The sequence below is a fragment of the Carcharodon carcharias genome, chromosome 7 (assembly GCF_017639515.1).
Source record: "Carcharodon carcharias isolate sCarCar2 chromosome 7, sCarCar2.pri, whole genome shotgun sequence".
NCBI classification, from domain to species: domain Eukaryota; kingdom Metazoa; phylum Chordata; class Chondrichthyes; order Lamniformes; family Lamnidae; genus Carcharodon; species Carcharodon carcharias.
In genome coordinates, this window is record NC_054473.1 from 51,718,491 (window position 1) to 51,730,840 (window position 12,350).

The following is a 12,350-nucleotide window of genomic DNA, read 5'->3' on the forward strand; positions in this document are numbered from 1 at the left end:
GGAAGCATGTAAGGAAACCTGCAAGGATATCAAAATCAACACAAGAGGGTGGTGGTCTGGAGCATTGTGGATCCCTTGAAAACCGATGATGGTGATATTATGAATAAAAATGTATAGGGCTATTGGGAAAGAGCAGAACAGGATTCATTGAATAGGTCTGCCAGAAAGCCTGCAAACACAATGGATCAAATGGCCACTTTGTGTACATATCCATGCCAGACTCACTCTGCTCATCCCCTATTTGATCTACTGTGCTAATAACTCTGGTCAATTTAAACTCATTGCAGAAATCCCTAGCACTGCATGTTTAAATAGTAATCTTTTTGGCAGAATTATGTCAAGTTCTTTTAAGGTGTCAAAGTATACCGTGTCATACTGCTATCTGCAATCCACTTCAAATGTCAGCATCTTTGATTGGGAGTTGGAGAAAAAGAAAAAAATTTCAAGGAGAGAAAAAAATTCCTGGTTGTAAACATTTAAAGATGTTCAATTTTGATTATGACAGGTGGCAAATGTGTAGAAGGATCCCGTTTTTCCAATGGATAGGCAGAAAGTTCAAGCTGTTTTTAACTATTGTACATTATTTGATAAAAACAAGAAGCTCAACATACCATGGAACTTTAAGGAAGGAGCACTGGAGCATTCACATGTCTTAAAGCACTTCTCTTGGGAACTAAATCAGATTCTCATTTACTTTTCAAACACATCCATTTAATTGAAAGCATTTTATTCATATTTGGAAGACATTTGATGCTACAGGAATTAGCCACAGGAACAGATTTGTATTCACTTGCTTGTACTGAGATACTTGGCTTCACAATTGTTTAAAACACTGTAAACATGAAAAGGGCCATAAAAGGATGAAACAACAATATGGCTTTGACAGTCATGTTCTGGCATGATGTAAATCAGTTTTACAAAAAAGAAAATAATTGGTGACAAGAGAAAAAAAGCTGTTTAAAATCTGAGTTTAGTCAGGTTATTTGTCCACTGGAATAATATCAACAGTACAATTTATTCATGTGCTAAGTTCTGTACATCTCCAGTCTGAGCTGGCTACAGATTGACTTTCTTGGCAATATTGAAGGTTAAGGCTTTTAAGACAGCACCAATTTGTCTAAGTATAAGGTCTGTTGCTATATAAGCAGTGGTGCTGTTTTAATCAATTTGAGATTAAGGCAAAGGCGAAGCTCATTGAGCAATAACTGAAGATTACAAAGATGTCCAAAAATCATTTTGTGCCATCAGATTATTCAGATTTCACAGGTCTAAAAAACTTATTTTTCACAAAAATTCCACATTAATCACTGACATTAAAATGCAGGGACTGTCAGAAACAAGTACATAATTCAATATATTTGTAAAAAGTATGCAATGTTTACCTTTTTCTAAAAATCCATCGCTGTTGTACAGTTTGCATGAATGTATTGATAATTCTTCATGTTTTTCCAGTTATTGTGTGAAATATCCATGTAAAATTATCATTCTAAAATTAGTGGAAACCCATGATTGGGGAATACAGTATAAAGAATATTCATTGATTAAAAACTTCCTTCAATAGGCTATTTTGGGGCCATGCTGGCAACTGCCTTCTTAGCTGCATCTTCCAGGTTGCTGGCAGAAGTGATTGGCAGTCCACTCTCATTCAGGATGCGCTTGGCTTCATTAACATTGGTTCCTAGAAACAGAAGGGAAACAGACAGTGATGAATGATAGATTAAAATTAAACAACATGTTTTCATCCCTCTGGAACAATAGGTTTTTGTAGGTTGAAGTAATGCCCTGATATGAAGTGCATTTTATGTAAGATTTTAAAAATATATTGATTTGCTAATTTGCTAAATTAGTAAAAGAAACTGTTGTAAACTTTTTCTATCATGCTTCAGGAAATGGGATTGCATGCTGACTCACACTGCACTGTAGTAGATCATGTACCTGGAAGCAAAAAATATGTTAAATGTAAACTGGGATTGGGGAGTGTGCTGCCTGCAATACCCAGATTCTGGGACCAGAAATACCTGGCTCCAGACAAATTTCTAACTAACATCTCGCTTTTTCTAATACACAAACAAAATACTGCAGATCCTGGAAATCTGAAATAACAAAAAACTTTGGAAATACTTAGCAGATCAGGCAGGATCTGTGATGAGAGAAACAATGTTAATGGGCGGAATAAAATCCAGCCATGGGGATCTTGCCTGCTGGCTGGAGCCCTGTGTCCCCTCCTGTGGGGAAGGTCCGCTGTATCATATGCCAGTCAGGCACATAAGTAGCCAACGGTGGGCCTCCCCCAGGATCAAGCAGCCCAGGAGTGGAAATCCCACCTCACAAAAGTTGCTGGCTAATCTCATTGAATACCAATGGCAGCGGGATGAGGCATTAATTGCTCACTTAAGGGCCTCAATTTGGCATGGGGTCAGGAAGACTGTCCACAAGCCTTCTCACCCAAGACTTAACCAGGGCAGAGGTGGGAAGAGAGTGGGGTCCCCACTTGGCACATTCCTGCGTGATTAAATGTGCCTCCTGCCACTTCCAAACTCACCCTGGGGAAGGGCTTTAAATTGCGCCTAGTGTTTCAGATTGATAACCTTTCAACAGAACTGGAAAATGTCAATATGTAATAGGTTTTGAGCAAGTGAAGTGGGGGGATGCAGGGTGAAGGGGTGGGGGGACAGGGCAGTAGGAGGTCAGGAAAAATAACAAATGAGGAGGTCTGTGATAGGATGTCCTTTTTAAAAAACACACTTCCCTAAAAAAAGTTCAATATGCCTGTAAGTAATTCGGGGCTATGATCTGCTATCATGGCACAAGGGTGGCAGCAGGATGCCTTCCCATCTGACCTAGGCAGCCTGGATGGAAGTGGCAGCGCATGTCAGCAGCTGTGGGGCTCAGAGTAGAACCTAGGTGCAGTTAAGGAAGAGGTTCAGTGATCTGCTACGTGCCGCAAGGGTAACTGGCACTTAGCTTTAACCGCAAGCCAGCACTCAGAGGGCAGAAAGCACTGTAGATGGGTGAGCGCAGAGCAATGCTAGACAGGAGTTATGATTGCAGGCCTCAGCATCAGATGGGAAATGTGAACCAAATGTGGGAGCCACTTTATGCCCTGCTAGGTGTACCAGCTGCAGGACAGTTTGTGTGTGGAACACTTACTCAGGTGGACACAGGAGGACACAAGTCATGGGCATGCTTGCTCATTTACTGGTTATGGGCCCTTTGGGATAAGACCCAATCCTTCTGTTTGTCTGCAGAAAAAAAGAACTCACAATCAGCATGAGTGACAGAAGACTGAAGGAAGTGTCCCTGATGTCAAACTGCTCACTCCAGCTGAGGAAGAGGCCGCAAGAATAACGGGGGAGCGTTGTGGCCAAGAATGTGCCATTGGAGAGGCTGGTGTCTCCACAGAATCCAGTGAGGATGCCGCCAGTCTTGTGCTGACCAATGCACAAACGGGATTAGGTGGGCAAAGGGAGCGTGCTGAACCATGAGCTAATTCTTTGCATCCTCCACTGCAGGTTTCAGAACCAAGGCCAAGAAAAAGAGGCAGAGAGAGCCTATCCCCTACTCCACCACCACCTCTGAGGATGACGACACCGAATCCTCTGAGGATGCGCTGCCACAGCGTTCGCCTGCAGCATCCACCAGCACAGAGACATTCACCTTGGTGCGTTCACATTCTAGATTAGGCTTGAGGTCACAATCTGATGAGCACATCACAAACATGTGCCTGCAGTCGACAGAGGATGTGACATCCAAGATCCCTGGCACTCGGAGGGCTCCCCTCTGCCAGCAACCCTGTCGTCTCCAGCAGGTCAGGCCGAGGAGGGTGACCTGCAGCTATGCCAGAGACCCTCAGCAGGCTGGAGTCATTTAGGCCTCAGACCACCAGAGGATGGCTGCCAAAGTGACCTCAGGCAACAGGGCATAGCAGTCAGCCAGCTGTCTCCACGTCAGCTGTGGATGTCAGTGAGGTTGCACAGAGGCATAATAAAAAAAAAAATTAGGAAATCATAAGGGCACAAAGATAGCTCAGGTGTCTTATCACTGTACATATGAAACACACATGTAAATATGTTTAATTTCACTTTATACATGTGTCTTATATTTTCATTGTGCTGCCAGTTGCTGCAATGGTCACTTGTTTTTAAGGGCATTGCTTTATTTCCAATCAAATTCAGATGATGTGGGCCTATGGATGAACCACTTAATGTGTCAGATTGTCAGTATTTGCCTCTCAGAGTATCCTGACATGCGTCAGGACTGAACCTTGGTTATCATTTGTAAACTTGAGGCCACCTGGCAACCCATGAGATAGTGTTCACCCAATTATTATCCCTCTGAGTCTGAGCAGCATCTGCAGCTGAGTCATTGCAAGTCTAGTTGGTGTCCGCATGACAGAGTTCTTCGCAAGGTATTGCCCCCATTTGGAGAATGTGTCCCTGAGAAATGAGTGTATCACTAGCAAATTAAGGGTGCATTAAGAGTGCACGTGGCTTCCAATGTAGCATAAATATGGGTTTGCATGTGCCAAGGGCCTGCAGCATTTTTCCTTCTAGCTGTCAGAGGCCATGGGAATATGCAGTGTTTTGCATGTAATGTTACGCTCCTGCTGGCAATGGCGCCATAGTGTTGTCGGAACAGCACATTTTGTGTAAGTGGGAGAGGTTTCACTTCAGGATGGTCCATACACAGGATCACGATACCAACAGTTGTAACATGAAAATGTAAAAGTTAATGCAGCCACCAGGGCATAAGAGCAACGAAATGGAACAAAAAAATCCATGCCCACAAGGGAACCCACAGCCTCTCAGCCAACAGAGGAATATAAACCAAAGTGTAGTAGCGATGATTTGGTGCCTCACTCGGCCTGGAATCTGGTGCTGATGAGATTATCACAGGTCTGTCTGCCACGTCACACCATTGCCTGGCATTTGCAGCATCCACTCCCTCATCAGCAGCATCGCCTTTTCCGTTCCTTCTCGTCTGAGGACATATCCAGCTCCTCCAACCCACACCTTCTGCAAAATCATCCCCCAATTACTGAGCATGGTTGTGCAGCAGATCACAATGATCCTGGAACCTCCTTCTAGCGAGCACATAGGTACTCCACCTAAGCGGTCCAAGCCACAGAACCTCATTTTAAGCAGTCTATTTGTCTGCTCTATTGTTACTCTTGTTGAGGCATGGATGACATTGTACCTCTCCTTGGTGACACTTTGCAGGTTTCACACTGGTGCCATCAGCCAGGCCCTCTCTGGGCATCTCGTGTCTCCAACAAGCCAGCCCTACAGTTGATCAGGTGGAGCAAACACTTGTGGCACATGCGAGTTGTTCAGGATGTCGGCATCGTGAGAGCTCCCTGGGTAGTGCACACACCTGAAGGGTTTATTTTCTGTGATCACATATCAGCTGCACATCCACAGAGTGAAGTCCTTTCCATTAATGAATGTGGTGAGCTGATCTTAGGGAGCACTTAGCGTGTAGTGCATAGTCAATTGTCCCTTGCACTTGTGAGGATCCTGCAATTGCAGTGAGTCCCACTGCTCTGGTTGCCTGGCTCTCAGGACCCATGCTGAATTTAACAAAATTATTTGCTCTTCCGAGGAGGGCACCTGTTATCTCTCGGATGCATTTGTGTATGACAGACTGGGATATTCCACACATCTCACCCTTGGAGCCATGGAAAGGCCACAGTGGCGAAGAAGTTCAATGCTGCTGTTACTTTTCACGCTATCGGCATTAGATTGCCTCCCTGTCCTCGTGCACCCAGGTCTCCATGGATCAGCTGGCATGTGAGTTACCACATGCCATGACATCCTAAGCCAGCTCTGGTATTGCCTCTCAGACATCAGCAGGTAGCTACACCACTTGTGGTATAAACAACTGTGTGCCATTGCTTGCTGTCAGACTGGCCCCTGGTTGCCAGCATCCTGCGCTGCTTCTCCCTGTTGATGTTTTGGCAGCTGCTCTGCCTTGCACTGGCCTCCTCTGGTGGTTCTTCCACAGCTGCATCATAGCTATCAGAAGTGCTGGACTGACTTGCCCCATCGTCATGTCTGCCTGAAGTTACCTGTGAACAAATTGCAGGGATCGATCTGGTCAGCATGTTCAGCCCTATGGTCTGAGCATTTCTGCCCGATGGGAAGCCCTATAATTAGTATTGGGCAAACCTGGCCTCCACCTACCTCATCTTGGTCAATCCTGTCCTGGACGATCAATGTTCAGTTCTCTTCTTGTTGATGCAACTATGTGCATGGAAACTGGAGCATTGACACTGGAATTGCAAGCCACATCTGTGCACCCTCATATCATTGCTGAGCTTCCCTCCATCTTCCTCGAACCACAGTTTGGCACCCATACCATGGCTGCAGATAAACTCCACCCATATCAGCCATGACCAGCCATCAGAGACCATCGAGATTCCCAACTAGCACTATATGCCATCCCCCTACCTTAATCCTCAACCTGCCATCAACTATTATATGTACTTCCTCTATTCATCCTTGAGCTTCCCTTAGTTATTGCTGAGAATCAGGACCTTGGGAATAACTTCCCTAATGTGTTGCTTGCTTTTCCCACAATCATTCTGGACTTGCAGGCTTCCAATGTCGAGCTTCCCTGCACAGTCCAGTATCCTCCCTATACAGAGGAGAACACACTTTAGCATGGCCCTCATCCAATTGGCTCATGATTATTAAAAAGCAGTCTAGCCAGAATTAAGTTCCCCTTCCCAATTAAATGAGGAGCAATACATGCCTTCAGATTTACAACTGCATATAAGTAGCGTACAACAGGTGAGGTATTCAACTTGCTGGAATTGGAGTGAGTAACCACTGTCTTTTTCTTCTTCGGGGTGCGTTGTTCAATGATGCAATGATTGAGGTTGAGATCCCTATAGTTGGCCCATTGTGCTGACTGCACCCACCTAAAAAGACCCTCCTCCCACTTAAGGGGTTGTACTTTCACAGTGTGTTTTCTAGTTGAGACAAAAAAAAGGTGCACATCACATTCCAAACATACTCCAGCACCTTCCACCCTCCCCCGTCACCCACTAACTTCCCCCCATCACCCGTGACTTACCCAATATAATCGTTCCTCTCCCCTCTGTTCACCCAATAACCATCACCCTCCATATGTCTTCTCTGCTGTCTGAGTCTACACCCACTACCGTCCCCATGCCCACCCTGACCTTGACCACCTGTTTTGTCCATCTCAATAGCCGCTCCCCCTACCCACCCCTTGAGACCATCCGATACTCGACCATTAACCTGGGCCTGCCACCCTACTGTATCTCACTCGCCCCTCTTACTGTCATTGTTCCCTCTGCGGCCAGTACCCTCAGTTCAATCCCTAGGACCCTACCCTAGACAAAAATGACGCCACCCTTTAGGACCGCTTCTCTCCCACCATCCCTCTCCAGAAACATTCCTGCATCATTCACAGGACCCCTCCACACAAAAGGCAAGGTTTTTCCCTTCCTCCCATGTCCCTGCACCCTCGCCTTCCCTCCCAGTCTCTCTCTGTGCCCTGGACTCCCTCCCTCAAACTCCTTCCCTCAACCAGCCCCCCTGCCCCGTGCTCCTTAGACTGCCGCCACCTGATCTCAGTCACTGCATCACTGAACAATGCTCCCCAAAGAGGGAAAAAAAGTGGCTACTCACTGCAATTCCAGCAAGTTGATTACCTCACATGCTGCACGCCACTTATATGCAGTTGCAAATCTGAAGACACGCATTGCTCCTTGCAAATAACTTAATTGGGAAGGGGCACTTAATTCTGGCTAGGTTGCTTTTTAAATGAGCATGCACGACATGCAAATGCAAAAGTGCAAAAGGGCTTCCCGATGCTTGCTGTCAGGAAGCTGCACCCGCCTTCAAATTTCCCTGAACTAAACAGCTTAGTTTCATTCCACTGTTGATTTTTTGCCTCAATTAAGTTCCTCTTCCTGCCTTGCTTTCCACTCCCATGAGCTTCATTCCACGCTTCATTTTGTTGTGTAACAGCTCATGTTACATTTTGCACAGATTTTTAAACTAAAGCTCCCTAAGTTCATTAGATATCTGAATGTTTCTGTATTCATTTGTAAAGCATTATTTCTGCTTCAATACATTGATATAAGTTTTCTGCAATTTAGTACTGTATTCTTTTTTAGGAATGAGCACCCTGGGAGCGTCTCAGTATTTGTTAGGGCCCTAAGGACTATGTTATATTAGAAAGCTGCTCGTCAAAAAGAAAGTTTTATAATTACTCGCACCAATCACAAGACATAAAACAGTGATGAATGTAGACTAAAAATTATATTGGAGGAATAAGGCAGAATAACACAGTAGGTTATACGTTATTTCACCTATAGGAACTTGAGCACAGAGCCAGATAAAATTTATGGAAGGAGGGTTTCTCCTTTCTGTTGGATTTAAGGATTCTGTATAGAATGAGTCTAGGCATTCCCAACCTAGGTCCTAGTGACAATAACTCCAGGAACAAAACTGTGCAAAGCTGGCAATCTCACTCAGATGGTGCAAGATTTGTTTCCAAATCTTCTCAGGACTAAGTGAACTATTACATTTGCAAGTGTAATGTTCTACCAATCAGCTCCTAAAGTACAATGGGATAGAAATTCATCATTGTCGTGCTCTGTTTTCCAGATTGAAAAAAATTTACAGGGCTGTGTCTATGCCCCAAGGATGCCTAAAAACGCCTAATAGCCTGGAACAATTTTCAGGCAGCTGCCGAAAACAGATTCCACAAGTACAGCAACTGTCAGGATCTTAGATTTTCCTAGAATGGATGTGCCCCAAGAACCGGCCAACATTAAGAAGGTAAGTTTTCTTTATTTTTTAAATTCATGTACAGTCAGGAGTAACAGACTCCTAATAGCTGCGATTGAGCCCCTTCCTGTCACTTACCTGAGAGCTGCTGCTGGTGGGGCTAGCAGCCTGAAATTCATCTGCGGAAATGGGTGAGCTATGTGTAGATGTGTGATAGGCATCAACAATTGACATAAGTTACAGAAATGATGTCTGAGACACAATTTTAGTCCTGCCTTGGGCTTCCTCATTAGGGAATGTGCTATCTGCATAACAGTTTCTGGACCCCAAAATAGGCCCAGACAAATTTCTATCCCAACATGTTCCTTCTTCTCTCTCCTCACCTGCATAGACCATAATCTCCAATTACTCAATCTTTAGGCTTCTTTGAGATGGTTCTTGCCAAAGACATGCCGATTTCAGTGCGTTTTTTCTATTTTTTCTGCAACTACTATGATTTGGAAAATATATGTTCCAACTGTAGGTTAGTATGGAAGTATTAATTCAGAAAATGCCGAGAAACAAGGCACAAAAATGTTTAAATAATGTATGATTCCGATGTATGAGGGACAGTGGAAAGAAATGTCAAGCTGTTATAAAAGTTTAGGTCAGGAAGTATTCTGATCTTTGGCTGACTGGAAGCTTGGAGAAGCTGAACTGTAATAAGACAATAGGAAAGACAAAAACTATATTAACTATGTTAGCTAAAGAGTCTGCTGTTTTATAAACAAAAATGCCATGCATGAGGAATATGTAAGATTACAATACAGTAATGGACAATAATGAAATAATGGTAAACTAATCAGGTAAATAGTAAAATGATAGTAAACTAATCAGGTCGGTTGAGGTGAGGTTTCCCCCTACTCAAGTATGAACTAATCAGTCACCTAATACGGCACAAGGCTGGACTCAAAAAAGGTATAAGAAGAATCTTGTGACCCTTAAGACACAACAAAGAGAAAAGGAGATAGACTATGGTCAACAAGAATGCAACAGTAACAAGAACAGAGCAGGAGACAGCAGCCCAATCAACCAGAGAGTCCCGAGCTAGTGTTTGTAAGAACAGAGTGACTACTGCCTTGCTAAGTACTATTTTGTTGTACCACTTGTGCTTCTACTTAATAAACTTACTACTGCTTATACCAAATGCTTCATAACCAGAGTGGTCAGTGACTAGTTGGAACTAAAGGTCCCAAAAGTTGACTCGAAATTACACAACCTCAGGTATAAATACCTAATTGTACTACAAAGAACAACACCACTCATATCATAAAAGCAAAAAACTGCAGATGCTGGAAATCCAAAACAAAAATAAAAATACCTGGAAAAACTCAGCTGGTCTGGCAGCATCTGCAGAGAGGAACACAGTTAACATTTCGAGTCCGTATGACTCTTCAACAGAACTAAGTAACAATAGAAAAGAGGTGAAATATAAGCTGGTTTAGGAGGCTGGGTTGGGGGGGTGGGGGGGAGGGGTGGGGGGGTGGTTGGGACAGGTGGAGCTGGATAGAGGATCAGTGATAGGTGGAGTTAGCCAAAAGATTTCATAGACAAAAGGACAAAGAGGGGTTGAAGGTGGTGATATTATCTAAGGAATGTGCTAATTAAGGGTAGAAAGCAAGACGAGCAAGGTACAGATAGCCCTAGTGGGGGTGGGGTGGCGTGAAGGGAAGGGATCAAAATAAGCTAAAAGGGAGAGATAAAACAATAGATGGAAATACATTTAAAAATAATGGAAATAGGTGGGAAAAGAAAAATATATATAAATTATTGGGAAAAAAGGGGGGGGGATCAGAAAGGGGGTGGGGATGGAGGAGACAGTTCATGATCTAAAATTGTTGAACTCAATATTCAGTCCGGAAGGCTGTAAAATGCCTAGTCGGAAGATGAGGTGCTGTTCCTCCTGTTTGCGTTGAGCTTCACCGGAACAATGCAGCAGGCCAAGGACGGACATGTGGGCGTGAGAGCAGGGTGGAATGTTGAAATGACAAGCGACAGGAAGGTCTGGGTCATGCTTGCGGACAGACCGAAGGTGTTCTGCAAAGCGGTGACCCAGTCTGCGTTTGGTCTCTACAATGTAGAGGAAACCGCATTGGGAGCAACGAATGCAGTAGAGTAAATTGAGGGAAGTGCAAGGGAAATGCTGCTTCACTTGAAAAGAGTGTTTGAGCCCTTGGATGGTGAGGAGAGGGGAAGTAAAGGGGCAGGTGTTGCACTTTCTGCGGTTGCATGGGAGGGGGTTGAGGTCTAGGGGGTGATGGAGGAGTGGACTAGGGTGTCCCGGAGGGAACGATCCCTGCAGAATGCCGCGGGGCGGGGGGGTGTGGGGAGAGGGTGGGGGGGGGGGGGGTGAAGGCAAGATGTGTTTGGTGGTGGCATCATGCGTTAGATTTGTTAGTTGCGTGGGAGATGGGCCGGACACGGTTGAGGGCCCTGTCAACCACCGTGGTTAGAAAACCTCGGTTAAGGAAGAAGGAAGACATGTCAGAGGAACTGTTTTTGAAAGTGGCATCATCAGAACAGATGCGACAGAGGCGAAGGAACTGACAGAATGGGATAGAGTCCTTACAGGAAGCGGGGTGTGAGGAGCTGTAGTTGAGGTAGCTGTGGGAGTCAGTGGGCTTGTAATGAATATTGGTGGACAGTCTATCACCAGAAATTGAGACAGAGAGGTCAAGGAAGGGAAGGGAAGTGTCAGAGATGGACCATGTGAAAATGATGGAGGGGTGGAAATTGGAAGCAAAATTAATAAATTAATAAAACCACTTATAACATGATGAGCAAAAGAAAAAAAAACAGCTCTCTAAATCATGAAAGACATTCATACAGAATTTCACTGTTGTCAAAGTCTCAAGTAGCTCACAAAAGACAAATATACACTTGGATAAGTTACGGTTAATCAATAGGGAAGTCAACTGTCAATCTTAGTTCTCAGTTTGGCATTCTTCAAGTAAAGAAGCAGGCTTATTGAAACAACTCAGATTTAGTATTTTAGCTGACACTATGACTACGTGGTTAACTGTATGGAATTGTCACGACTTTGAAATAATTGTTCGAAAGTAGGAGGTGTAACAAAGCCAAGTTTTTGGAACTTCAAAGCTTCATTCATGCAGGACAGTGAAGCTTTGAAGAAATTGGCTGCTGGGGAAAGATTATGGTTGAGGAAAGCCAAAGGAAGAGGCAAAAGGAACTTGAAAGTCCAGTAAAATGAGCAAGACCTCATGGTTTAAAAAGATTTGTTGCAAGCATTGTTGGAAACATTTTGAGGATTTGTTTCTAATTTCAATGTAACGTATTTTGTTTCCATATACCTCACCAGCAGGAAAAACATTAACATTCACAACACTGATCCAAAAGCTCTTTTCACTTGAAGCGCTTTTGCTATTGACCTTTGATCTTGCTTTAGATTTTTAAAAGAGAATTTCCACTTAACATTGCTGTTGGCTGGCAGAAAGATCAGCATTACTAGAGAGAAAAACCTCTACATCCAGAACTGTTACATAGGCCAGAATTTTACGTTCAGCATGCGGGCCCGCGCCTGCCACG

At 44.2% G+C, this 12,350-nt stretch overlaps 1 protein-coding gene across 4 annotated transcripts in view; it reads right to left on the reverse strand.

Annotated features, from left to right (window-relative positions):
• Nucleotides 1-710: 710 nt before the first annotated feature.
• Nucleotides 711-12,350, reverse strand: part of suclg2 (succinate-CoA ligase GDP-forming subunit beta) — a 416,386-nt gene continuing 404,746 nt past the window's right edge. For 3 of the 4 annotated variants that reach the window (XM_041192068.1, XM_041192066.1, XM_041192067.1), the window contains one exon: nt 711-1,678. In XM_041192068.1, coding sequence (XP_041048002.1) covers nt 1,563-1,678 — 116 coding nt within the window. In that variant the 3' untranslated portion in view covers nt 711-1,562. The remainder of the gene's footprint in view (nt 1,679-12,350) is intronic. The other variant, XR_005943576.1, reaches the window with a different exon arrangement.